Source organism: Triturus cristatus, chromosome 12, assembly GCF_964204655.1.
Source record: "Triturus cristatus chromosome 12, aTriCri1.1, whole genome shotgun sequence".
Taxonomy (NCBI): domain Eukaryota; kingdom Metazoa; phylum Chordata; class Amphibia; order Caudata; family Salamandridae; genus Triturus; species Triturus cristatus.
Window position 1 is genome coordinate 745,435,190 of NC_140595.1, and position 26,650 is coordinate 745,461,839.

At 41.8% G+C, this 26,650-nt stretch overlaps 1 protein-coding gene across 1 annotated transcript; it reads right to left on the bottom strand.

The window, feature by feature from the left end:
• Positions 1–310: 310 nt before the first annotated feature.
• On the bottom strand, positions 311–26,029 carry LOC146782661 (extracellular calcium-sensing receptor-like). Its single transcript, XM_085638446.1, has 5 exons — positions 25,865–26,029; positions 24,127–24,972; positions 21,197–21,424; positions 18,755–18,878; positions 311–1,227 (listed from the first exon to the last, which is right to left on the bottom strand). The coding sequence occupies exons 1-5, from the start codon at positions 26,027–26,029 to the stop codon at positions 311–313; spliced, it is 2,280 nt and encodes a 759-aa protein (XP_085494572.1).
• Between the last annotated feature and the right edge of the window lie 621 nt (positions 26,030–26,650).

Below are 26,650 nucleotides of genomic sequence, written 5' to 3' on the forward strand. Positions count from 1 at the left end.
GGTTTCTCATTTTGGAGACACCACTAGGTAAAATCTGCAGGAAGGTACAGGTGAGGGCAGGAGCTGCTAACAGTGGTACAGCCAGAACCGTTCCTGGTACCTGCAAGTATGAACTTTAATCATGCATGACTCTGATCCGCTATTCCACACTTGTATGACCTATGAATTTGGAGCAGCCAATAGCTCTATCTATTTGGATAAAACCTGCAGAAATAACTCTAAGGCAATTCCAACAAGGCAAATAAAACTAACCACTGGATGTAACCACTGCATTTGCAATTGATGTTTCTTGAATGGGTTATGACAACAATTATTTTATGTTATTAGAAGTCTTTTTTGCCAACATATGTTCTCTTGTGTTTAGGTCTGGTCTCAGTAAGATGATGTAACACTTAGGGATAAAAATACAAACAACAATTCCTGCACTGGAAGAGATAATACTAAGTGCCTCCACAGCCACCATGTATTTCCCTTGTGTGCTCAGATAGCCTGGAACAAAGGACATCCACACACTAATAAACACAAGCATGCTAAATGTGATCCACTTGGCCTCGTTGAAACTGTCAGGCAACTTCCGTGCAAGGAAGGCAACCAGGAAGCTAACACCAGCCAAGAGCCCCATGTATCCCAGCATGCACCAGAGTGCAGTCTCTGAACATTCATTGCACACCAAAGAGATAGTCCCAGTCTTTAGTTTCATGTCCCTTTCTGGGAATGGAGGACAAGACATGAGCCAGGAAGCACACATAAGGACTTGAAGAAAGGTGGAGGTGAAGACTGTAACCATAGGCACTCGTGGACCCAGCCACCGCCTCATATTACTGCCAGGCTTCGTGGCACTGAAGGCGATAACCACCATGATGGTTTTGGCTAAAACACAAGAGATACAGAGTACAAAGGTGATACCAAAGGCAGGTTGGCGAAGTAGGCAGGGTACTTTCTGAGGTTCACCGATAAAGAGCAGAGGGCAGAGAAAGCTCAGTGAAAGAGCCCCTAGAAGAAGATAGGTGAGCTCACGGTTATTTGCTTTGACAATTGCAGAATCTCGGTACTTGTAGAAGAAGTGTAAGATTAGAAGAGTCAAAAGGAAACAAAGCATTCCAGAAGCAGCCAGAAGCCCTCCCAAAACGTCTTGATATGACAGAAATTCTATTTTCTTCGGAACACACTCATTTCTCCTTGCACTGGGCCACAAGTTGGGTGGACACGGCCAACAGTTGGAAGAATCTGAAAAAGAAATTTGAGTTTTATGCATAGACAATACTCTGTTAGAATATGCTGAATGTTTCCACAAAATGAAAGTTCTGCAGAAATAGAGCCTGATTACAAGTGGCCCAAGTCTTATGCGATAATTATTTCATCCGATAAAAATCTGACATCAAGGTGTTCCTAATTTGTTGAATGCAATAATGTTTGCATAGCTTGAGTTTTGGGGGTATAAGACGCGTATTTTGGTGTGTACTGCACCAAAATCGGCTTGTTACAGTAAATATAGTACACTTCCACCTTTTTTTATTTTGCTGTGTTCGACCTGCTGAAAGTTCATTACGTTATAAAGGTGAGGTCTTTATTGCACCCAGTAGTTACAGGGGGTGGTAAATACTGCACAATTCAAAATTCCACCTGCTGCACCTCAAACAAGGATTTGCACAAGGTTTTAAAAACTCCAAACTTCTTAAATTTAGCTTGAACCTACACCTGGACCGAGCCTGAGTGAGCCCTGAACCCCCGTGAGGTGTCCCACCAGTCCTGGACCCTTGGTTGTGGTGCTAATGGTGCCAAGATGGCCAATTTCCAAAACTGAGGACTTCAACAAAATTTGGCAAAAAAGTGCTCTGAGAATGAGGAGGAGACTGGCGCCCACCTATTTGCCTATCCGTCCAAGGCGCATCGCCAATCGGATGGCCACGAAGCTTCTCCCACTAAGTTCCCCCACCCCGCAGCAGCAAATCCGTATTAGTCATCCTTTGCCAAAGTATCCGACCTCGTGGAACTGTCTTCAGCTTCAGCCCTCTGTTTTTTCTCCGCTGGAGTTTTTAGACTTCCATTTCGACACATAAGTCTGAACGTAGAAATCTTCACATGGCTTTGACCCAAGGCCATCCGACAACAAAGCACCCTACTCCTACAAATCCTGCAGCTGTGTCTTGCTGAACCATACCTTCTCAGACATTTTTCTTCAAGAAGATAAGTGCTGACTGGCCACAATCCATTTTTTGTATCCAAATGGTGCTCCATCATGGTCAGCATTAACCTTTGACTTAACCCGGTCTCGCTCGACCAGATGTCCGCGGTTGGCACTTTGATCTTTTAGGTGCTGCTTTGAACCTTAAACTTTAAAAATTCATAAATCTGGTTCTGCTGAGTGAATTTCTGTTATTTTTTAGTCTAATCATTTATTACAGTTAATTCTATTTTTCTAAATTGGTTTGGAATTGTTCTTGTGTTGTGTTTTTACTTTATTACTGTTTGTGTGCTACATCAATACTTTACACGTTGCCTCCAACTTAAGCCTGACTGCATTTTGTGCCAAGCTATCAAAGGGTTAAGCACAGGTTAATTTGGTGACTTTTTGTGGTTCACCCTGCAGGAGACTGTGGCTATTGCTTAACCAGGGCTCACATCCCAATCAACCAACAACCCAAATTCTCACATATGTGTTCATCAGTGTGGATCAGGACTTGTGTTTGTGCAGTACCATGCAGTGATGTGTGTTACACAAAATCCCAGATAAATAATTTGACATTAGAGTGACTCCTTTTAAAATTCTTCCTTAGTTTTTATTGGCTGTTTTTCCCTTTCTACATTGAAGTGCCCTACCTTCCTTTTCGCACCATGGAGATGGATCTGTGCAACTTTGACACCCTCAGAAGGGCTGAGCTGCTGAAACTCTGAAAGCAGAGAGGGCTGAGATCAGACAAGAGAACTAACAAACTCGCACTTCGGTTAACTCTCAGGGCCTTTGAGGAGGTGCAAAGATGGCAGTCTACCTCAGGAGAGGAGGACATGGATGGCAATGAGGAGGGACATGAACCAACATGGGATGGAGCGTGAAGCAGTGTGTCATCCAGGGGCCTAAACCTACAGGAGAGAGGAGAAGAAACTCGAAATGGAGTTGGAGTTATCCAAACTAAAACTGGAACCTGAGAAGAGGTTGGCAAGGGAGATACTGGCCATGGTGGCGAAGAGGATGTCTCAAGTGCTCAATCTCAGAGAGGTGTACTTAGAAGCAAGGCAGCCTATGAGGTAGTTCTGAGAGTATACAAGGTCCCAGAGGAGTGCGGAGGTAGCCTTTGAAGGTCTAGTCCATTGTGGGGGCGGGACACACTCCTGACACTTGAGGTTGAGGACCAAACCAAGTATGCCCACATGAAGGTCATTCTTCTTTCAAATCTTTGGTTGACCCTTGAGAAATATAGTCAGAGGTTCAAGGACAGCCACAAACTTCCCAACCAGCCCTGTGTGGACTTCTAAGACTATTACAACAAGGCACTAAAGGGCTGGATGAGGGGCAGCAAGGTAGATTATTTCACTGGGCTGTACAACCTGATTTTGAGGGAGCACATACTCAATACCTGTTTTACAGAGCTGTGGCAACACCTGGCAGACAGCAAGCTGACTGACCCCAGGAGACGTTTTGAGGAGGTTGGCCTCTGGATCAGCACCAGAGTATCCAATACTGTACCTAGGAGTAACCACAAGAAGGGTGGTATAGGATTCCCCCCAGCAAAGTGAGAGGGGGCCAAGGGAGACCCAGACAAGTATCAGGTTAAGGGGGAAGGAAAGGGTTCCCCTGACCTTTCTGAGAAAAAGAAGGGAGGGAGGTTCTGGTGGGCGTATACCCAGGGTGCCCCATTTCCAAGCCCACTGCTTTGATTGTCCCCAGCTAGGACACAAGCAGAGGGACTCTGTCTGTCCAAAGAACCCACCCACTGGTGGGACCTCTACAAGGGTGGGCAATTTGGCCTTAGTGGTTGATAGACCCAGCACCCTTAGTTGGGGGAGAACTCAGAGGATAGACTAGCGATCCCTGAGGGTGAGAGTCGTCACTTCTACCAGGCTGAGGTGAATGGGGTCCCTGTCACTGCTCTGAAGGACACCAGGCCCTGCCAGACCATTTTAGTGGAAATGCTGGTTTCCCCAGAGCAGTACAAAGGTCAATTATATAAGGTAACTCAGGCCCAGAGGCAGATCCTTGTCTGTCCCATGACCCTAGTATCGATGGAGTGGGGTGAGGAGGTGGCCTAGAGAAGTATCATATTTAGTCCCCAAATGTCCATTGACTTTATTCTGGGGAAAGTGTTGTCCTCTGTGATAGAAGATTTAGGAGGGACAGCTGCCCAGTGTGCCCTAAAAGCTCAGATGTCTGGGTGTGCCACTCCCCAAAATATAGTATGGAGGCCCAGAAGGAGCAGCAGGGAGGACTAACCCCTAACTTCTGTTCAGCCTCAGTGAACAGATCTTGGAATGAATGACCAGTCTTAGGCTACCATCCATAGACTGGTGGGAAGGAGCGTGAAAAAAGTGTGCCCAACGCCTAGTGCTGTTGTCCCCCACTCTGAGAAACTTCTGAGATCAGATACCCCTAGGGAGGACTGGAGCCTGGCTTTTGGCACTGGCAGGTATCAGTGGTCTCTGTTGGTTGTTGTCCTATGGGCCAAGTTTTCCTTGGGTTGGGGAAACAAATTTGATCCAAGAGGTAGAATGGGCACATCACTTTGTTGGCCATGATAGTACTGTCTGCCCACTGAGATGCATTTGTGAGTAAATTAAGGTTAGGTGCTGCACGGATTTGGTCCACAAGTGAGGAGTAGGGTTCCCTTTGGGTCAGTTCAGTGGCTTTGGAGAGTGTAGACAGAGGGATCAAACTGAATTCAGAAGGGAATAGAATTGTCACAAGCCTTTGCAGTATAGGGCAAGTGTCCATGTTCCATAACCTAAGCAGGGAAGTCCATCAAGGTATTGATTAATTGTCCTCTAGCTTTAGGCTGGAGGGGGTCATGTTGGACCTGGTCCTCTCTGCAGAGCTACCCAGACCTTTTGCCTTTTCCCTCCAGTTTTTTTTGTTGCTGAATTTGTTTTTGTTGGCCTTCAGACTCTGTGTACTTTACCACTGCCAGCCAGTGCTAAAGTGCTTGTGCTCTCTCCTTGTAGAATGGTATACCATATATCGAGAGCCTGTAAATTAAATGCTACCAGTTTTATATGTACTGGTAGTGACCTACACCTAAATTAATTTTTTACTAGTCTGAAGCCTAGCCATCCTATAGGATCAGATAGAGGATGTCTTATTATATTTAATAGGCTGTAATTCCTAATTGGGAAAAGGTAGATATATCATGTTTGGTACCTATGAAATTGTAATGATGAGCCATCTGTAATGGTAAAGTCAGATTTTTCATTACAATTTTGAAATTTCCAATTTTTGAAAGTTGCCATTTTCGTATCCTTAGCCCTTTTGAGCATGTAGTCTGGCCTGGGTCACATGACGGGTGCAACTGAAAATTAGGCTTTGTAAATTCCTCCCAGGATGTCACACAATAAAGGGGTTAGGTGTGCCTCAATGGATCATCTGCTGACAGGATGGGAGGCTGAGTACAGCCCCACTAACACCTGAATAGTGAGTGCTGTGCCTTCACACAAAGGGCCTAACGACTAGCGGCGGGCAGAATTATTTATTCCGCCTTTAGTATTTCCTCATTATTTTTATAACAAGGAATTACTAATAATATTCCGCTGCTCAGCTGATGGAATTAATCAGCACTATTGTATACGTCCAACTCATCTTGCTCTCGCTGAGCCTTTCTAATAAAAAAAACCAACCACTTGTACTTGGTCACAGCCCACAAATATGCACGTAATGTGCTGTGACTGCACGGAAGTGGGCGTGTCTGCTTAATGTAACATATTTGTGAAATGGACAGTGCTAACGGTTATTCCACTAACTATTTGAATTGCCATGTCCCACTATCTACACTGGGGTACCCAGTCAGCTGCTAGAAGAGTCGAAGATTCCATCGCACAGAGATGAGTGAAAGGAGTTCAAGGAACCCTGTGATGACTCGGAGAGTTTTGTCATTGGCATAGCCAATACATAAGGCGAGAATACGAAGTATAAGTACCATTTGAGCTGCAACATTATTTTATGGCTTTCTTTTTCCTCACCCACGGGTGACCCCCAACATTTGATACTGTGATACTGCCCAAACAAAGCCCTGAGAAGTTACAGACTTGGACTATTTTTCTAGCGCTTGCACTCAACATTAGTCAATAATTGCACATATTTATAGATTTTTCTTCCACTGTATCCCGTTTCCACATGCAAACAATGCATTCCAGGTCTGTAGGTAAGGTAGAAAATACGTTTATTTAGACAATTGTCCATAAAATATTTTAAAGAGCACAATTAACAAGGTCACTAGCATTAATTACACAAAGCAAACACTACATCTCTGGATTACCCCACAACATATTGGCGCCTTCACACTAAAGCAAGCATATGGCTCATATGAATTAACACAGGGTTATGTAGTAAATTAACGTGTTTTCTAATGTGGAAAACCAATAGTGTGAAGGATAGAAAATGCCTACGTACAACACAAAGCTATACTTATCTCGTCTTTTGTATAAAATTAGGCTATTGCTTTTCACACATAATTATAGCTCGCATTTACACAGGAGTCTATTAATGTAAAATGCTAAATGTAAAACTTTAACTCCACAACTTAGAAATATTATTTAGAAAATAATTTCATAAATTGGTTCTACTTGCAAGTTTTTGCTAGTCTTTTCTGCAAACTCTAATCACGAGGCACCATGGAAAAATGAAAGCATGCTATTTTTCTATGAAATTGTTCAAAGCATTCTTACATTTATTGAAAGGGGTCATTATAAAACCTCAGTAAAGTGTGAGCATCAATTATATATTTGTTGTTTGTGCATATGTGCATGTGAAATATTTGGCAAAATGTCAAATTGACAAACACATTTTGAATTCTTATTTAGAAACCAGTTTCAAGTTTCATTATTTGTACTTGTCTAATACGAGTTATGATATGTATGTGAAGTTGTGTTCCTCTTGCAGTAATGACTGTATGCCAAGATGTCAATAGGCTGTTCATAACCATTCAATTTCCTGTGTAATTTCATGGTCGTCTTCTTGAATGGAGTTATTGGTTCTCTGAAGCAGGAGGCTAGATGCCCCTGTCCTCTTTCAGTATTGTTCTGGAGTATTTTTTCTTTCAGGGATGAAAAGTAATTAGCTACTTACACCCCTGAAATCTGCCAGCATTTTTTTGCTGAATTTTGATTTAACTCCGCGGAATACTGCAGAGTAAAACTCTGCAAGCTCTGCCCACCCTTACTTCCGACCCTGTATTGCTACTGCAGCCAGCTTGGAGACAGGCAGGGGAGTCAGGAAATTCCATGCACTTCACAGAACCTTGCAAGAAGCTTCTCCCACCTTCCAGAAGAAGGGCACCAGGATATAAAAATAGGATCTTCTGATCCACTCTTCAGTTCACTAGTGGACCTGTGGAAGGACTCTCAGAGGACTGCCTGCTGCTGTGACCTACGGTGCACTCTGCCAGATTGCTGCTGTACTTGAAAGGACTGCTTTGCTGCCTGGAGCCTACCTTGAGCCCCCAGAGGCCATCCCTGAATCTACACCTGCACCCAGGACTTCCAGAAGTGATTCCAAGAGCTGGTTTGCAGGCCTCCTGTTTAGATCGACGGGGACATAATAGGCTACCACCGTCTTGCCCCACATCTGGGCCCAGCCTGAGAGAGTCCTGAACCGCCACAAGGTGCCCCACCAGTCCTGGACCCTTGGTTGAAAACTATATGGGTCCAAATTGCCAAATTCCACACTTGAGTGTTTAGACAAAATTAGGCTAAAAAGTGCTCTGAGAACTTGGTGGAGCTCCGGACCAACCTGCTTGCCTATCTGCCCGAGGTGCATCACCGGTCGGATTGACTACGCAGCTCCAGTTACGTTCTTCTCAACAGAAGCAAATCTGTTTCAGCTGTCCTTTGCCTTCGCCAAAGGGATATCAGACCTCGTGGAACTGTCTTTGGCTACAGCCCTTTGCTTTGTACTGCTGGAGTCTTTTGATTTCCATTTTGGCGACTAATCACGGATGTAGAAATCTTACAAGCGGCTTGGGCCTAAGGCCAACCAATGAGGAAGCACCCCCCTCTGACATCTCCTGCAGCCTCACCCCACTGACCTTTATCTTCTCTGGTGAGGGATGACTGAACACAGTCCTCTTTCTGTATCCTAAAGTCGCTCCATCGCGGTCAGCCTTAACTTCTAAATTTGACCAAATGTCCGCGATTAACGCTTTGATCTTTTAGACACTATTTTGGTTCTTGATCTTTAACAATTCCTAACTCCAGTTTTACTGTTTGGATTTATGTAGTTTTCGTTTCAAATGATTAATTAAAATGTACTCTATTATTCTATATTGGGTCAGGATCTTTCATGTGTTGTGTTTTCAATGTATTACTGTTTGTGTGCTGCATTAATAATTAACACATTGCTTCTAAGTTAAGCCTGACTGTTTTTGTGACAAGCCACCTAGGGTAAAGCACAGGTTAATTTAGTTAATTTTTGTGGTTCACCATGCAAGGGAATGTGGCTGTTGCTTGACCCAAGCAAAGCAAATCAAGTGTATTGTTTTCAGCCAACTCGATTTGTCATCAACAATTTCACAGATAAAATACTACTGTACAATTTAAGAACTGTGTAGTTTAAGATCATTTCAGTTCTTATACTAAAAGTTTAGTTCCTGTTTCTCACAACGATAAGAATATCTACCACTCTTTCCTTTGATATAATATAAAACAATAAGTTTAAAAGACAAGCGACCTTTTGCAAATCAATCATTTTGTTAATACACATACTTTCAACAATAATACCCGTAGCATGACTTGCTAACCTTTTCAAACAAGCTAATGAATAATTAATGTATAAATAGTATATATAAATGCTTGCGTGCTAACTCAATCATTGCAACGCCATTAAAGATTGTCCAACTTGCCTATCGACATTCAATTTTAAATGTGCCACTGATCTTTGTTTCCATGCTGCATAGATGTAGGATGAAACTGCCACTATAATAGATTTGTAATCAGTTCTCATACAGAGAGCCTCTGCCTCTTTGCAAGTTCTAATATTAAATGTTAGAAAATTAGTCCAAGATAATATCTACGGATGCGGTAAGTGAAGTGGCACAGCAAAATATAGTAAATTACTGTTTCACAGCCTTCAAGGAGGCAGGGGCACTGGTCCATTCCGTCACCAGGTGATTTCAACCATCTTTTAGTCACAAAAGCTACTGGTAGAGTACCTATTCTGATAAGGGGCTCTTTTTCCTTCCGGATAAATGTCGTCAAGGCACTCAATTAAATCTAAATCTTGATTAAAAGAAAAATAGTGCTTTGATAAGGCACCTAGGTGGCTCATGTTTATTTGTTGTTTATAGTGCCAATATGCCTTCATTACCACATCAAGGCTATCCTTTGTGATTACTTAAGGATGGTGCCAATATTTATTTAAGCCAATACTAGTCAGAACATTTGACAAATGAGCAAAACATGGTAGCTTGTGATAATCTTGTTGCTTCATAATATCTTGCAATGTAAGTCTATATGATACCAATTCAGACTTAGACCATATGTCAAACCAATATCTTAGGGGATCTTGGGCAATATAGTCCTCCATTTTGACTATACCTTAATCCTCCCTCAAAGCCAACATTGGCGTACCAGGCCCCTGTTATAGTAAACGTCTAATGAAATTATTTTCAGTAATTTGTATTTCAGTGCTTTTCTTGTAACCCCAGACCTCAGGGCCATATGTACAAGCAGCCCTTGCTTTCATTTCGTTGGCTAGAATTACTGATTTCACTGAATGTTTGCCCAGTGAATTTGTGAACCTCAGTACTGCTCCAGCTTGTTGTGCCAATATGATTGTACTTTTTGATTGCTATTGGGATCACTTAAGTTTATTATCCAGTCAAATACCAAGATAATCGTAAGTGGATCCTTGTTTCAAAGGTGTTTTGTAAACCTTAAAAGTGGCTCGCAGTTTTTGCTTTGAATTAAGAGCATATATTTTGTTTTATCAACATTAATAAACAATTTCCTTGCTGCACAGAAGGACTCAAAGCCTTACAGTAGACGATGCATTGATATCTCTACACTGCCCAACAATACTGCGTCGTCCGCAAAGAGCAGAATTAGAATGTAGTCATAGCCTCCTTTCGCTACATTCAATTTTTCAGAGCTGTAACAATATCATTTATGTAGCAGTTAAAAAGTGTTGGAGTTAAGAATCAGCCCTGTTTAGCAACTCACTTGATTGGTATTTCTGTTGTATATTCCCCTCTCTTGTGCTGTATCTGATTCTTGTGGTGCTGCCAGAATGCAGGGCAACTAAGAGCTTCAAAATGTCATCAGGGATGCTCATTCGGTTTAAGATTTGCCATAACGAGGGGCGATCAACGCTATCAAAGGCTGTTTGGAGAACCACAAAGACCAGGTAGAGTGGAGAATCTTTAAGATGTGTATATTTAGAACAAATTACATTCAGTCTGAAGACCTGATCTACCGTACTCTGGCCCCTCCTGAACCCAGCTTGGTATGGGGTTATCAAACACAGGTGTTCCAACCACTGATGTAAGAAGGATAAGAGGAATTTTCCAAATATTTTGCCCACGCCATCAAGTAATGAAATCGGGGGATAATTAGTAACAAGATATCTCAGGCCTTTTTCATGAATAGGCACGATTATTGATTTCTGTATGAGTGTGGGATATCTCTTAGGGTCTAGATAGTATTAAAGGTTTGGGTTATAGCTGGAGACTAAAGAGTTAACTGGTTGAGAAAGACGCCTGATGGAATTTTGTCCGGGGCAGCCGCTTTGTGAGGCTTTTGCTCCGTGATTGCTTTGATTCACACCCTTTTCAATCAACAACCCAATTTCTCACACAGTGTATATATGATTAATACCCCCAGTGAACTAAAGTAACATTTGTATGCATAGATTTAAACTAAGTGACTGAATTCCCCTTTCAGGGATATGCTTTCTGCCAAAAAACATCCCAGGGACCTTTTCTTCACAGAAAACACCCCCCTGACCTGGAAACCTGCCTGGGGGAAGTGGCTTCGTGGGATGGAACACTCCTGCCTTAAGCTGACTGGTAGAAAGACAGAGTTAATGCTTCTGGGTAACACCTCCGGCTTGGACCTCAAACACATCTGGCCTAATTGCCGGGGGCCTGCCCCCTCTCCAAAGACCAAGATAAAAAGCCTGGGCATATGGTTGGACAGCTCTTTTAAGTTTGAGGACCAAGCAATTAAAGTAACAAGAGCATGCTTCATTGCCATTAGACTACTCCGCAAGATCCTCCCCCTTCTTCCAATGAGTGCTAGGAGGACCCTGATACAGGCCCTGGTCCTATCATGTTTGGACTATGGAAACTCTCTATATCTTGAAGCACCCATAGCAACTCCAAGAAAACTCCAAGTCGCACAGAATTGTGCGGCTAGACTACTGCTGGGGGTACCTAAAAGTAAGTCAGCTATACCAGCCCTAAAGTTGCTCCATTGGCTTCCCGTCTCCGACAGAGTAAAATTTAAGGCTCTGTGCACATCCCATAGGACCTACTGGGATTACGGCCTAAGTATCAATAGACCACTCATTACCCCATACCACCCCCGGAGGCAGATCTTTTGCTTACAATGTGGCCAGACTCTGGAACACAATGCCCCCACACATCCATGCTGAATCCCGTCATCTTTCCTCCAGAAACTTCTCAAGGCATGGCTATTCCAGCACCTCTGTCTTGACGCTAGCGCTGGGATGCCCTTGGGTAGCTAGCTATGCGCTCTACAAAAGCTAATACAAAATACCAAGTCAGGATCAGTGCTGATACTTACTCAACTCAGTCTCTCTGGACTGGCACAGTTATTCCCACCATGGGTCAAAGAATAACTCCATGTCCAAGTCTTTATCAAATCTTCCTCTTCTATTGTTAGAGGCTCTGCTGTTCTATACCAGTTTCAAAAGGTCCTGCTGTTATTTGTTTATTTTTACTGTTAGGTGGTTGGGATGCTCTGCAGCCTTTCTCTACCACCATGAAGCCTATGTCTGGTCTTGGTTTGAAGCCAGCTGATGGCATTCTGAGACCTGAGGACGTTAGGCATGAAAATTGAAGCTGAGGTGTGACTAACACAAGGATAACCAGGAATGTGAACACTTTTGAAGTTTGTGGCCTGGGCCAAAAAATGACATTTAGGTGCATTCAATTTTTACTAGATGCAAGAGTAAAAAACATTCTCTTTACTCCAATGCTCCATAACTGAAATGTATTTGACTGCACAAACTTCAGGTTCACAAAGAATGATGGATAAATTACCAAATTGTCAGTTATGGAAACTTTTAGTTTTAGTGCAAAGCACATACATTTGGGGTTAGGTCAGTAGACCTCAACTGTGTCAGACATTGAAAATTAGATGCTGAGGGCAAAGACACTGGTGAAACATGGCAAAATTATGGAATTCCTCACCAGCTTTGGAAAATTCGAAAGTGTGTATGTAGCCCTAGACCGTCTCAGTTCCTTCAAATCAAATCACTTAATCCACATCTATAGTGCTTGGGACAGTTCAGAGGACAGTACCAAGACTTTTCCTGAGACCACCTAGTTTCTGAGCAGGAAGAAGTCTTCCATGTGTTCCCCATCAGCATGCTATCAGACACTACGATCAGACCAATGCTGACTGTCCATGCCGCCTGAGTCGCTCCAGTCCTTCTGTATTTACTGTGACCCAAAGGGGTTTCCCTCAACTAGAACTCCAGATTTCTGTGTAATGGAGTATGTCAAACAATTGCTTCTTGGAAAGGGGCTTAAAGTGTAAATGCATCAGACTGTTCACTAAAAAGTCTGATGTACTTACACCAATGGCCCCAAGTCCTTCAAGCTGACCAGAAGGGGCATCGTCAGTGGACTCATAACGTTTCCTAATGGCCATTGCGACTTTAATGTAATTAGAGACCCCGACACACAAGGCTGTAGTAGCCAGGGAATGCAGATAATTAAAGCCCTCAATATATGTGAGGGGCCTTTTTTCTCTTAATAATGGGGCCAAACGTTTTCCCCTCTGATCTTTATAAAGGGAGCAGAATACCATAAGGTGCAGAGTGCCCTGAGCTGCCAAATTATCGCATAGGCAGGGCATACGTTTGTTAACCCATCCTGATTGACTCGGGAAAGCCATTAAAAAGTGAAAAGTGGATAAGCAGGGTCTAGTTAAATAAAATCGTGTCTGTACATTTATAGTGAATGTTAAATAAAATTGCTGTTGAACAGGGAACACACGTTGGAAACCTGTCACCTCAAGTTGTGAGCGGCACATATTTACTCCAGAATAATGCGCCTCTTTAATGATGACTTTAGCATTTGTATGGATACTGGCAGGATTGTCAAAGTAATGCCCCAGGCCTGTCTTTAACAATTTATGTCTTACAAATCAGAGCCAAGGGGTTGACAGTGCTTTATCTAAATTAATAGTCTTTAATAACCTCCCTTGAAAACATTAGCTCCTCAGACAGCCACATTTTTGTTTGCCCATAAAAGCAAAGGGGCAATATCCATACGATCCTCTAAAAATGTCAGCCCCAGCTCCCGATGACAAAAAAGTGTAGAGGCGCTGTTTTTGGTCATTAACAGCCTTTTTATGAATTTGTTTATTGAACATAGACAAATATTAATCATGTAAGTACAATGCTGGTAAAATAACCTAGAAGTGGGTGGAATTAAGACAATCCTCCAATGTTTGGCCCAAACTTGGTTCTGCAGTTCCAAAGTAAGCAGCTTTGGCAATAGGCCACATCTCCTCTTTAGGTTCTTTTAGGGCCCTCAGCAGGATGCCGGTTTCTGCAGGGTTATATCCTGTTTCCACCTAGACTCTATGCATAAGAGAATCAAAGAGAACTAAGGATTTAATTCTTGCACTCACAGACAGTCAGGGCAGAATTTTGAGGGCTTATTTAGCATCGTCACACTTTTGTAAGTTCAGGCAAATAAAGACCATCTGCTGTCATACGCCTTGAACCTTCTGTGGTAAAACTGTGTGTTTTTGGACAACATCAATGTCATGATTGTGCCAGACTGATTCTGCACACACCCTCAGGATATGTTGGCCTCTATCTCTGCTAGCTCACAGTGCACCATATGCACCCCTAACCTTACAGGGTAGCAAATGTGTGTGCAACCTCAGAACATGACAACCCTGATCCCTCAAGGACATTGTGGTAACAGATCTAGAACCTTTTCTCTTGGCCTCTCATGCATATCCTAAGAAATACATAAGAAATACTCAAAAAGGGTTTTTAATATTTTTTATTGTATATAATAAATGCGCTGCGATAATCAATAGAATGAAACAGATTAGCGTAATTATCACTGCAAGAATAATGAAAAAGATAAACATTTCCACCATTGTGCTAAGACAGTGAATATATGCAGGCAAATAAACATGGATATAGTGTACTCCTACATAGCGCGCCTTAACCTAGTCTTGACTAGGGTGGGTAATCTGCCAAATACCTACCTGGGTGGTCTAACTCCTGTTTATCTGTGGGCAAGTGTCATGAGGATGTCTGTCTTGGTATATAGCTGAACATCCCTTGTGTTGGGAAGCAGGAATCAGCTGAGCTTGAATTCCAGCATGTAGTGAACTTGCAGTGTCAGCTGAGTGCTCCCCTGCCAAAACAAGGAAGTGGTTCTGCATATGTAATAAATACCGCCCATGTTGCTATGTAGCAACCCCTGTAAGGGCTCAATTGTTTATTAATCTAGGGTAGCATTGTCGCCTACCGGACAATAACAAAAATAACATTTGCACGGTGAACCTTACCCCTTGTACTGAATGTTCAAAGTGTCATGATAGTTTGCCTACGAAGTGAAAATATAAGAAATGCAGATTCAGAGAATGTTATCCTGCATGCTCACGAATGAAAATGTATGTCAAATGTCACTGTGTGTAAAAGAGAAGGCAACTTAAGGAACATGAGTATGTAAATGGTGGCGCTTCTAACCAGGCCTATCCTGACCAAATAACACCCACTCTTTGGACGTAAGTCGATGAAAGCTATCCCTAGACAAGTGGTATAAACGTAAGGGTTAATAGATATTCAAACCCTACTAAAATCTAAAAAGTATTATGCTTCTTTAACAGCAAAGAGCATAGTGAAAAGCCATTTAATAATTAATAGAAGGTATAAAACTGTATTAAAACAAATTTAAAGCAATTTAGCATGCAGAGAAAGGCGAATAATATTTTTTACTACTACTCAAAACTGTCAAATTGTTTATGTGTTCCAAGAGGTAGACAGAAAATTGCTCTTCCAGCAACCACAGATGATCTTCCCAGATGTGCCCATTGGATCAGATCCATGGGGCAAACATGTTCCCATCCATCCCCCTCAGCAGACGCTGATGGAGGAGCAGCCAATGCGGGATCCGCAGAAGCCGAGCCAAGATCCAGATCACCAGGAGCAGAAGCATCCCAGGAGGGCTTGTTGAGTGCATTCAGAACCATCAGCAAGGGACAACTGTATAAGTGGACTATTAATGGGCTCACCAGTAGGTCAATGTCTAAAGACTGAACCAGTTGCATTCCTTGGCATATGTTCAGGGCACACTTGAAAGTGCACAGAAGATGGCGGAAACTGGGCTTTCAATTATGTTGCTGCAGTTTAAGCACGCCGTATGGTGAAAACACAGATTCCTGCAGTGAAAGCATGAGTCCATTAAGCCCTCAGAACTGTATTAAGGCAATCTGGACATTGGAGACATCTTCATCATGTGTTTCAGCATGGGGAGATGAGCCAGACTTCCATGGTCCTACTTCCAGCGCATTAGTGTGGGCGCTCAGACCATATATTGAATGGTTTTCCACTGCTTTTCAGTTGGAAGGTGTTCTAGGCATCATCAGCATCTGTTTGGAGGCACACTGGATCATCCTCTGGCAAGTGCATTCTATGATGTACATTGGGTTGAATGGAAGGCAGAAGAGGGATGACTCCTGTTGTAGTTCAAATGACACCTGAAAAGTAGGCAATTCTACAGACCCAGTTTGAACGTGTTGGCCCTATTTGAAGAGGATGAATCATATCCATTTCACTGCAGAGCTAACATTTGCACCAACTCTTTCTTTTAACCTACACAGCAGTAGATCATTGTAATAAATTGGGCAATTAGTCACTAAATAAACCAGTGCTTCATCCTCGTAGACTGGTACAAAAGGAGTCATGCTCAACTTAAAGGCAACGTGTAAAAGTATTTATGCAACACCCAAACAGTAATAAAGCGAAAACACAAGAATGATTACAAACCAAGTTAGATAAATGTGCAAAATTTAACTTTTAAAACGACAAGAATAAAGAATCAAAATCTGTTAAATAGAACCAGAGTTATGAATTTTTAATGTTTCAGGTAAAAATAGCACCAAAAAGTGCCACTCGCGATTATCTGGTCATGCTGAATCGGGTCAAAGTCACAAGTACAGGACATCTGTGGGTCAGATACAGCATGGGTCAGATACAGGAGCCATGTTCAGCTCGGTGAAGAGTTTACCTTAACCCAGTCTCAATTCCATGCAAGGAAACTCGGCCAGAGTTTCGCTTTCGTGGAAGCTGAAAAGAGATTGTTGTCAGCGCGAACAGCACGTTGTCGCTCGAGCTTTGCATTAGCAGGAGATGCAGGCGGTTGATGTTATTGCTAATGTGAAGGAGTCCACTGGCTGTCAGGAGGAGCCCAAAACATCAGAATCTTCACTTGTAGGTCAGTGTTTGCAGTTTTGAAGTAGCAGTACACTCTGATACCGGTCAAGAGCCAAGCATATGGTGGGGCACCTCTTGAGGATCCGGACTCACACTAGCAGAGTCCAGCAGCAGGGCTCAAGCAGATCAAGCTGGTGCTGGTCCGCTGGGCAATTGCAGGGAAGGCCTCTGAAAGCTTGCTCTGTCCCTGAAGCTCAAATTGGATATCAGCCAAATGCCCCTTGGATTCACTTCTGGAGATCCCGGCTTCAAGGCAAGCAGGTCTAGTCTTCCCTTTTCAGACAGCAGGGCAGTCCTTTTTCTGAATCTTCCATAGGACCTTAAGCGTTGAGAGGTTCTGAGGGCGCCGCATTTATGCCCAGTGCCAGCCTATGTGTGGGTTACTCTCTTTGTCTACCACTAACTGGTTCTGGTCAGTACTTCCTCTTTTCCAGGGTTTGGCTTCAAATTGTCTAGGGTAACAAAGGGCGGGCAGGCCCAGGCATGAGCTGCATTTCCCAGTGACAGAGCAAGCAGCTTCAGAAGTCAGGAAGGGGGTGAGCACAGACCACTGGTTAACTTTTGAAGCTCAGGAAGGGCCGACTTCCACCCCCCCCCCCCAAGCCATCCTGCTCAGGAGAGGAGCACTTTTCCTCACACTGCCCTTTTGTTCCAAGCCTGTAAGGAATACACATCATACCACACATTGCCATTTCAGGCATATGCCTCTGGACAATAGCAGAAAGGCACATTTGTTTAGACAGAAAAATGCCACTTTCTAAAAGTGGCCTTTTTAGAATAGTAATTTAAATTCTGACTTTACCATTGAAAAGGATTTTAAATTATTAAATTATAGTTCAACTAAGTGGGAGAAGCATTTCTCTATCTGCTCCCAAACCGATGTTATCACTTATTACCTGTAAAAAGTTAGCCCAGTGTAAGTTCATGGGAGAGTTTTTCACTGCCAGGACATGCAAGATTTAAGTGCACATGTCCTACTTTTTAAATACCACAAACTCTGTTCTATGAGCCGTTAGGGCCTATATTAGGGGTGACTTATAAGAATTTAAAACCAAGGTGTATGCTTGGCAAAAAGTATATTTTCCAAAGTTGTAATGACAGTTTAAAACTGCTCTACAGGTTGCATTGGCAGAGCTGAGAGATGTTTTACTTTAGTCTGTGGCACAGTGAGCCCTGCAGTCCACTAGTTACATTTAATATACAGGTCGTGGATATAAATAGTATCAAATACCAGGGACTTATAAACAAATTAGGTGCTCCAATCAGGTATATACAATTGTTATCTTTTTTAGGAGAGAGAGCACAATCACTTTACCACTGGTTAGCAGGAGTAAAGTATGCAGAGTCCTAAAAGCCAACAGAAACAGGTTCAACAAAGGAAGCAGGTTCAACAAAGGACCAATCTGGAGTGGCCCTGCAGAAAAGGCCAGGACCAACAGTCATGGTAGACTGTGTTGTAGGCAGCTGAGAAACTAACCAATGTGAAGGCTGATATATTTTCCTCTTCCAAGGAGAGCAAGAGCTGTTCCCTGGTGTTAGCCATAGTGAATTCAATACCTGTTTAGGCCTGAATCCAGATTGAACTTTGCTTTATAGAATTTCCATGTGTAACTTAGCGTTCCAAAAGATGCCAATGGCCATGTGAGATTTGAAGTCTCTTCACTATAAAATCATATTTTTGGAAGACAAAATATGTCTCTTTTTATGAGAATCCATCAAAGTCTCAGAGATATTTGAGGATGGAAAGGAGTGTAATTTAATCCCGAAATATGAATGAGACTTGAAGTGTAGAGAGTAGATATTTAGCAAAAAGAACATTATGTTTCTGGTAACAATTCACAAATAGTAATTTAATGTACCTGTGTAAATATTCTGGGGCATATGGCTAAAGTTTCAATTATTTACCTGTTTGATTAGAAATCTCTCCTTCAGAACAAGGAATGCAATCAAAGCAGCAGAAGGGTTGTCCTTTTCTAGGGGCTTTTCTGTACCCAGGGGCACAGCTCTCACTGCACACTGATTGGGGTACCTGAAAAGGTCAAGCAAGTGAGAACATTTCAAATCTGGGTTGGGGACATTAGGTACAGATATGACTAGGTGTTCAATTAGTTTACTGAGCCTTAAGACCTTAGGCTGCACCAGAGAAAGAGGCTACATTAGGTCAGTTATGTTTCCCCTTAAAGGCACAGTGACCTAGCAGTTTAGTGTCGACTTATTCTTTTAGAGTATGATCAATATTGATATGCATATGGTTGGTCCTATCCTGATAAGGTATAGGCAAGCAAAAATAATACATGGAATGATACCCAGAGAAATTGCTCTGGCTCAGACGAGTTCATGGATTTTAACTCCTCAATTTTTGTTTGGTCTTGGAGCTGCCAAATTTAGGCACCACCCTTTATTTGTTACAAATTGCAATTATATACTCATAGCTGACATTTTATTCACTGGGTGTCTTAACTATGTTAACGCGTGTGAAGCATTTAAATGAGTTAATGAAATGTAATCATTGTAGGTATTAGAGGTTTATACCTGAGTGCACTGATGTTCAGTTCAAACATGTAATTATGCCTTCTTTTATTCATGTTTTGCACCTATTATAAAAAATAATAACCATGTATTTGAAGTTCATATTGACTGCTGAGCAAATATAGCCTGACTGCAAGCCTTAATTAAAATGCATTAAGCCTTGCCAGTATATTTTTTCTTCTTTTAGAAGGTGCATTATGATGCTTCTTGTTAGTTAGAGAAAGGTGAATCGTTTACATTAGACTGTCGATAGTGAGGTCTGAAGGGAGTAAATTGACAGTAAACATGGAGAACTAATGGTCAGAAGATTCTTTCTGTTCATCATGTACGGTGGGATGTTCAAGGTAGCGATTTACAGTCTATGTTTCGATGCGATGGGAAACTTAAGGGAGGTTGCAGATGATACTCTCGAGTAACAATTTTGTTGGTTCCTGGTGGTGTGAAAGGAGATAAGGATGTTTCTGAATCTCCTGGTATTTTAATTGGTGTTCCCACAGGTAGAGAACCAGACTCCTTTTAGACTTGGAGAAGGATGGACCTCTCTGCTTACCTTTTCCTGTAAGTGTGAACCATCAGGCTAAACACGTATTTCCATATCTAAGACTTTTACAGAAGTATCTATCATGCTGACACCTTCTAAGCTCTCTAAATAAAAATACTGGATAGATGGTCCTGTAGACGATCTATGTTTGGAAGAGAGAAGGGAAGTTTCTTTATGAAACACCTGTTTACTCTAATTTGCTTCATTATTGTTGAGGCTCTCACTATTCTGTATCTCATTTTCTTAGGGCTCAATTTACTGAAAATTTACAAAAAGATTTGAGTGTAAGTACTATTGCGCTTTCAGTGTCACATCTGGCAAGTTGAAATTGCATCCAAACATTAGGATAGCTTGTTTAAAACATCCTTCAAAGTTTACATCCAATAGGCCAAACATTTTTAAAATAATACATTCATTAGGCCCTGATTACTTACATTCTGTAGCCCATTCACAGAGTCTAGATTTTTTGAATAATGTTTCAAACTATTTTGGATGACATTTGTGGTACTCATATGCAGGTCAAATACAGGCAATTCTGAGGATGAGCCGCATTCAGAAGGTTAGGACAGAGTGTTCACGCACAGTGTTCATAGTCCCACATTTATGTCCGGCTCAAAAGGTAGTGCATTATAAAGCAGCACTGCCTTAGGCAGAATGAATATCTAGGAGAGATTCTCAACATCTTTCAATGGTGGCTGATGTGGGAAAATATTTCCTCTATTTAGTGGCATATAGTTTATTGACTGATGGAGCTCATATACCTGTCTTGCATTGCACTTTAAATTCTGCCTATTTATCATGGACTGCATGATATATTTCCTACTGTTTGTGCTCCATTTGATGCTAACTAGTAAAAACTATAGTTATATAAAACCAAAATATATTTTTCTGTTTCTTTTGATATATCATGTCCTTCTATTTCATTCCAATATGCCTAACCTTAAGATTATTCATAAGAGGGATCTCATGTTTTCATTTTCCTCCAACAATACTGTTTATAGTTCTATAAGATTCCTCTGATGTTTGCTGTTGACATGTAGCAGGCTCATTGGTCTTGTAACAGAATGATTCACCTGACTGAAAGGGATAGAAATCCAAACAAGGACATTTATAAACTCACAAGAGAATATCAATTAGGGTCACAGTTACACAGAGGTCATTTGATCAATTTAACCCACATAGCTGGGAAAGGAATCAACACCCGGATCCCTAGTTTTCCTTAGCCTAGAGCTAAACTCAATAGTTCTGTTGTTTCTATCCTATTTCTCAGTCAGTACCTTGTTCTCCTGCAGATTCCATTGCATGGCACTTCTATTGATAGACAGCTGTTTCCCTAAGGATTCTCTGGAGTCAAAACTTCCAACCTTGACATAGATGATCTCTCCATTTGTTTGCAATTGCCAGTTGACAATGTCATACACAGCTGGGGGGTTGCCATTACTGTCAAAGAACATCTCTTCTCCAGCCTTGTTCTTAAAATGCACGTTCTTCATGTAATGTAGAAGCTGTGAAAGCAAAGAAGAGTATCATTAGATCACTGGGTTAATGCACATGTGTTGAAGGTGTCTAACAGTACCTCCAAGGAAGCAATCAATTACTTCCAGGTTTAATCTGAGACACTGAGACTTGGAGAGACACTGTTTTCTCTAATAGCATGGTATTTGTGCAAATAGATATCAGAGTCCATGCAGTAAATTATTAGGTCATGGAGGAACCCCAGTGGATCATATCTGTGTTTGGCATGATGTTGAATGATTTACGCTTTTCAACATTTAGATTAACTTTTAATTATAAAACATAAGTGTCCTTTACTAAGGGAGATAATTCAACATAGGAACACTCACATAGAATCCCTCTGCAAATGGGATGGCAAGCAAAATTGATCAGGCATGTCCATGTCCCCTTTTTTATGGGAGAGTACATTATTTTATATTCCAGCACCCAAAATCTTGACTTGCATCATGCTCGTTCTTCAGTAGGAGTGGGCAAATTTTAATTATGCCTACTGCAGGCACACAGGGTCAACAAACAAGCGACTACAGGCCACTGCTGTTCTTGTCCTGTACCATTTAGTGTTATTAGTTCAAAATGCATCCCCTGACCTTTGGACACGAGGGGGAATTTTGCACTAAGAAAAATAGCGCAAAATGCTGAGTTGTGCTTCTCATGTAATTAAGTATAATTACAAATAATACCAAGAGAGAATTACATCAGTTATGCCCACCCCTATTTTTCAGTTACACAGTTGGTGGGGCGGATGTATGACGTTACAACGCATACTTTTACAACGCATGCACTTACAACGCAATTTTTACAACGCAACATCCAGTACAACGCATTCCATTACATCGCATGACACTACAACGCATTTTTAAAAACTACCTTTACAACGCATTCCATTACAACGCATACTACCTTTACAACGCATACAATTACAACGCATAATATTACATTGCATTTAAGGTAAGTTTTGGATAGTATAGGGGTAAACATTACTATTCTAACTCCAGGGGGTGCAACAGTATGGTAAGTGTTGGATAGTATAGGGGTAAAAATTACTATTCTAACTCCAGGGGGTGCAACAGTAGGGTAAGTGTTGGATAGTATAGGGGTAAAAATTACTATTCTAACTCCAGGGGGTGCAACAGTAGGGTAAGTGTTGGATAGTATAGGGGTAAAAATTACTATTCTAACTCCAGGGGGTGCAACAGTAGGGTAAGTGTTGGATAGTATAGGGGTAAAAATTACTATTCTTACTCCAGGGGGTGCAACAGTAGGGTAAGTGTTGGATAGTATAGGGGTAAAAATCACTATTCTAACTCCAGGGGGTGCAACAGTAGGGTAAGTGTTGGATAGTATAGGGGTAAAAATTACTATTCTAACTCCAGGGGGTGCAACAGTAGTGTAAGTGTTGGATAGTATAGGGGTAAAAATTACTATTCTAACTCCAGGGGGTGCAACAGTAGGGTAAGTGTTGGATAGTATAGGGGTAAAAATTACTATTCTTACTCCAGGGGGTGCAACAGTAGGGTAAGTGTTGGATAGTATAGGGGTAAAAATTACTATTCTAACTCCAGGGGGTGCAACAGTAGGGTAAGTGTTGGATAGTATAGGGGTAAAAATTACTATTCTAACTCCAGGGGGTGCAACAGTAGTGTAAGTGTTGGATAGTATAGGGGTAAAAATTACTATTCTAACTCCAGGGGGTGCAACAGTAGGGTAAGTGTTGGATAGTATAGGGGTAAAAATTACTATTCTAACTCCAGGGGGTGCAACAGTAGGGTAAGTGTTGGATAGTGTAGTGTAATATTATGCATTGTAATGGTATGCGTTGTAAAGCTAGTATGCGATGTAATGGAATGCGTTGTAAAGGTAGTTTTTAAAAATGCGTTGTAGTGTCATGCGATGTAATGTAATGCGTTGTAGTGGATGTTGCGTTGTAAAAATTGCGTTGTAAGTGTAGTGCGTTGTAAAAGTTGCGTTGTAAAGGTTGTTCCCCGGTGGGGCAATCAGTTGCAGGCAAAGAAGGGAGAGTAAGAATGGCAATCAACTCACAAGAGAGCCTAAATATTGGAAACAAGAGGAAAAGTAAAGGCCAGTTTCAGCAGTTGCTCAACACAATGACCCCCCTCAGAAAGGTTGCTTGAAAGAGCAATCTAGCCCATTCTGGTAAGGAAATGTACTCTCTTTAGAAATTATTTATGGAATTGTGGAACAAAAAAACATTGCTTCTCACACAGAAGTTATGAAGAAAATAGAACCTTTACTCTATCCAGTACTTAAGTGAGTCAACCCACATAATTAAAACAAAACAATCTATAGGTAAAATGGCAAGTTCAATGGGAAGACCAGAAAATCTAAAATCAGACAGCAAAGGCAATGTACAATGTATGCCTTGGATGTGGCGTCAGCATAGCTGGTTAACTCATCCTTTCTCTTGCACAGTTAGATGGTTTAGACTTCTTCTTGGCCTCTCTAACAGTGAATGGCCAAAGACTTGCAGAAATGTTTCACCTAGTGCAAACTCACCATGAATTTTCTTATTCTTTTATACTGCCAGGGAGAAAGTACACTGCACTGCACCTCCTTTAGCATTTCCAGTTGCTTCCAAATTCCTGCATCAGGCTTGCAATTACCTGAAATAATTGGTAATCATTCCATTAACATTAAAACCTGCATGCAATTCAATGAAATCCTGGGAAATTACCTGCCATGGTCTAATGTTTGTGATGTCCCCACATGTCTTACTAGTGAATGGTCCATTCCCAGGCAAGCAAGATCGCATGTCTTGTAAGGCATGTGCCACTGCATAAACAGCATTGTATATGTTATAGCTTATTCTCGGGTCATATTCATCAGAATTCTGACTTTTGAACTGTTGAAGTTTTTCTATTCCAGTGCAGATGTTGGTAGATTCATTAGGTTCCACATGGCCCAGGGTCAGGCTGTCTTCATTGGTGGGCCATTGGCAACCAAAGGCCTGCTCCCAAAAAGGTTTTACAAAATGGTCACCAGGAGATGTAGAAGGATTGAGCCCAAGCAGGAACTCTTTAAGCCCAGGCATAGTTCCCTCCTTAACAGTCAAGCCAATGGTGCCCCTTAACATCTGTTGAATTTCCTTTTTGTTTGAAATACTAGGGGAGGTCGACCATGCCTCAGTAGCAATCCAAACTTTACCGGTGACATTCTGTCTTGAGAGCTCTTCCATTACTGGTAGTAGAAAATGATCAGGGGAGAGGACTAGAATGATGCTGGCAGAGGAACTCTTGACCACATCTAGGCTGAAACCCATTTTCATGGTCAGAGGGATGATGGGGAAAGCCTCGTGGAACGCAATGCAGACTCCAAGCTTAAGGAGCTCCTCTTTCAACAGCTGGGATCCCAGTGTTCCATAGTCATCCTCACTGGACACAATGCCTACCCAGGTCCAGCCAAAGTGCGCCACCAGCTGAGCAAGTCCAAGGGCCTGGACTATATCACTGGGAATGGTTCGGAAGAAGGATGGGAACTGGAGCTTGTCACTTAGCAGAGGACTCGATGAAAAGTAACTCACCTAATAGAGAAGAGTACTTTTGGTGAGATGAAATATGAATACTTATAAAACACATTGCATCCCCAAAGATGTTTTACCTCACCTCGTTATGGAAATGTAGGGCAATACCAAAATACTTCATGCTGTGCTACCTAATGTTTCGGGCTAGTATTCGAAAACCTTCAGAGAAGCATGACATTACTTGCAAATCAGTCATCCACACCCCAAAATAAAAATTATTGCCAAAAGCATGTATACATAGCCAGAGAAAGGCCTCTAAGTAAATGATGACCCTAGAAATAGTAAACAAGGGGTCTCTAATCGCACACATTCTTGTGGCTTCAGGGAAATTAACAGGGAAATGTGATGGGACTGTTCTTCTTTCTCTCCTTTACCTACTAGAAGTAGAATTCTTTATTTTTATAGCCTATTCATACATTTTCAAAAAGAGGACGCGTCTCTAATCAAATTCAGCTGACTACTCCCCAGTAGAAATAATTAACTCCAAATTTCTACTCTGAAACTCAGCCTTTCTCAAAATATCATACAAAGTGGGGAGATCACTTGAACATCCCTATCGTCACATGATTCAGCCTCAGGAAGTAAGCACCCTTCTGATTGTGCTTTACGTACACCCTACAGGAAGAGCCAATTAACTCAGGTCACTACTGTCTGTTGAGTGTGGACAGTTTGGAGGAAGATTGAACCTGTACTGGTGATTTATTGCAATTGTTTACTCCAATTTCCCACCTTAGTTTAATAGCTTAATGTAATTCTATCTTGTCAGATGTTTGTAACATACGATCTTTTGTAATGAGTACATTGGTAAAGATATTAAAAACATAATTGGCTGAAAGAATGTTTGCAGTTCTTTGATGCCTTTCCACACAGCCCACTTTCAGCCATCTATTACCTGAGGATATCGGTATAGCCCCAGGAGTCTAGCTATCGACAAAGATGCAGTGGAACGTGATTCTCCAATGATGCTTGTCAGGGGGGATTGTTTCCCACACTGGTAGTTAAGGATTGGCTTCTCCCTGCCTGTCAGCATCCGGATGGTGCCCTGCAGAGTTCTCATCAGTGACTGGCATGTGTCATAGATGAGGAAGCCCAGGGTGATATTGGGGAGAAGCCATTGCTCTTGGTTGATTTCGTTGATAGTGAACATCAGGGCAAGGGCCCAACCATAGGCTCGGACACTTAATCTGAATGGAATAGAAAGATAAGATGTTTTAGAAAGCACTTTTACCATGAATAATAAATACAATAAACAACCACAACCTGATAGGAATAGTATTGCTTGTAGCAAGAGCTTTGTTGAAAATCACCCTTTCAGCAAGTCATTCCCAAAAATCTTTGCCTTTAACCTCCACGTTTTGCTGAATTTGTTTTTGTGGGCCTTAGGACTCTGTGCACTTTACTGCCGCTAACCAATGCTAAAGTGGTGCTCTCCTTAAAACATGGAAGAATTGGCTTATTCCCAATTGGCATATTTAATTTACTTTTAAGTCCCTACTAAAGTGCACTACATCTGCCCAGGGCCTGTAATTTGAATGCTACCAGTGGACCTGCCGCGTGGATTGTGCCAATTGTTTAAAGTAGTCCTTTAAACTTGTTTCAGGCCAGCCATTGCAGAACCTGTGTGTGGAGTTTGAACTACCATTTCAATCTGGCAAGATAAATATTTTTCCAGGCCCAA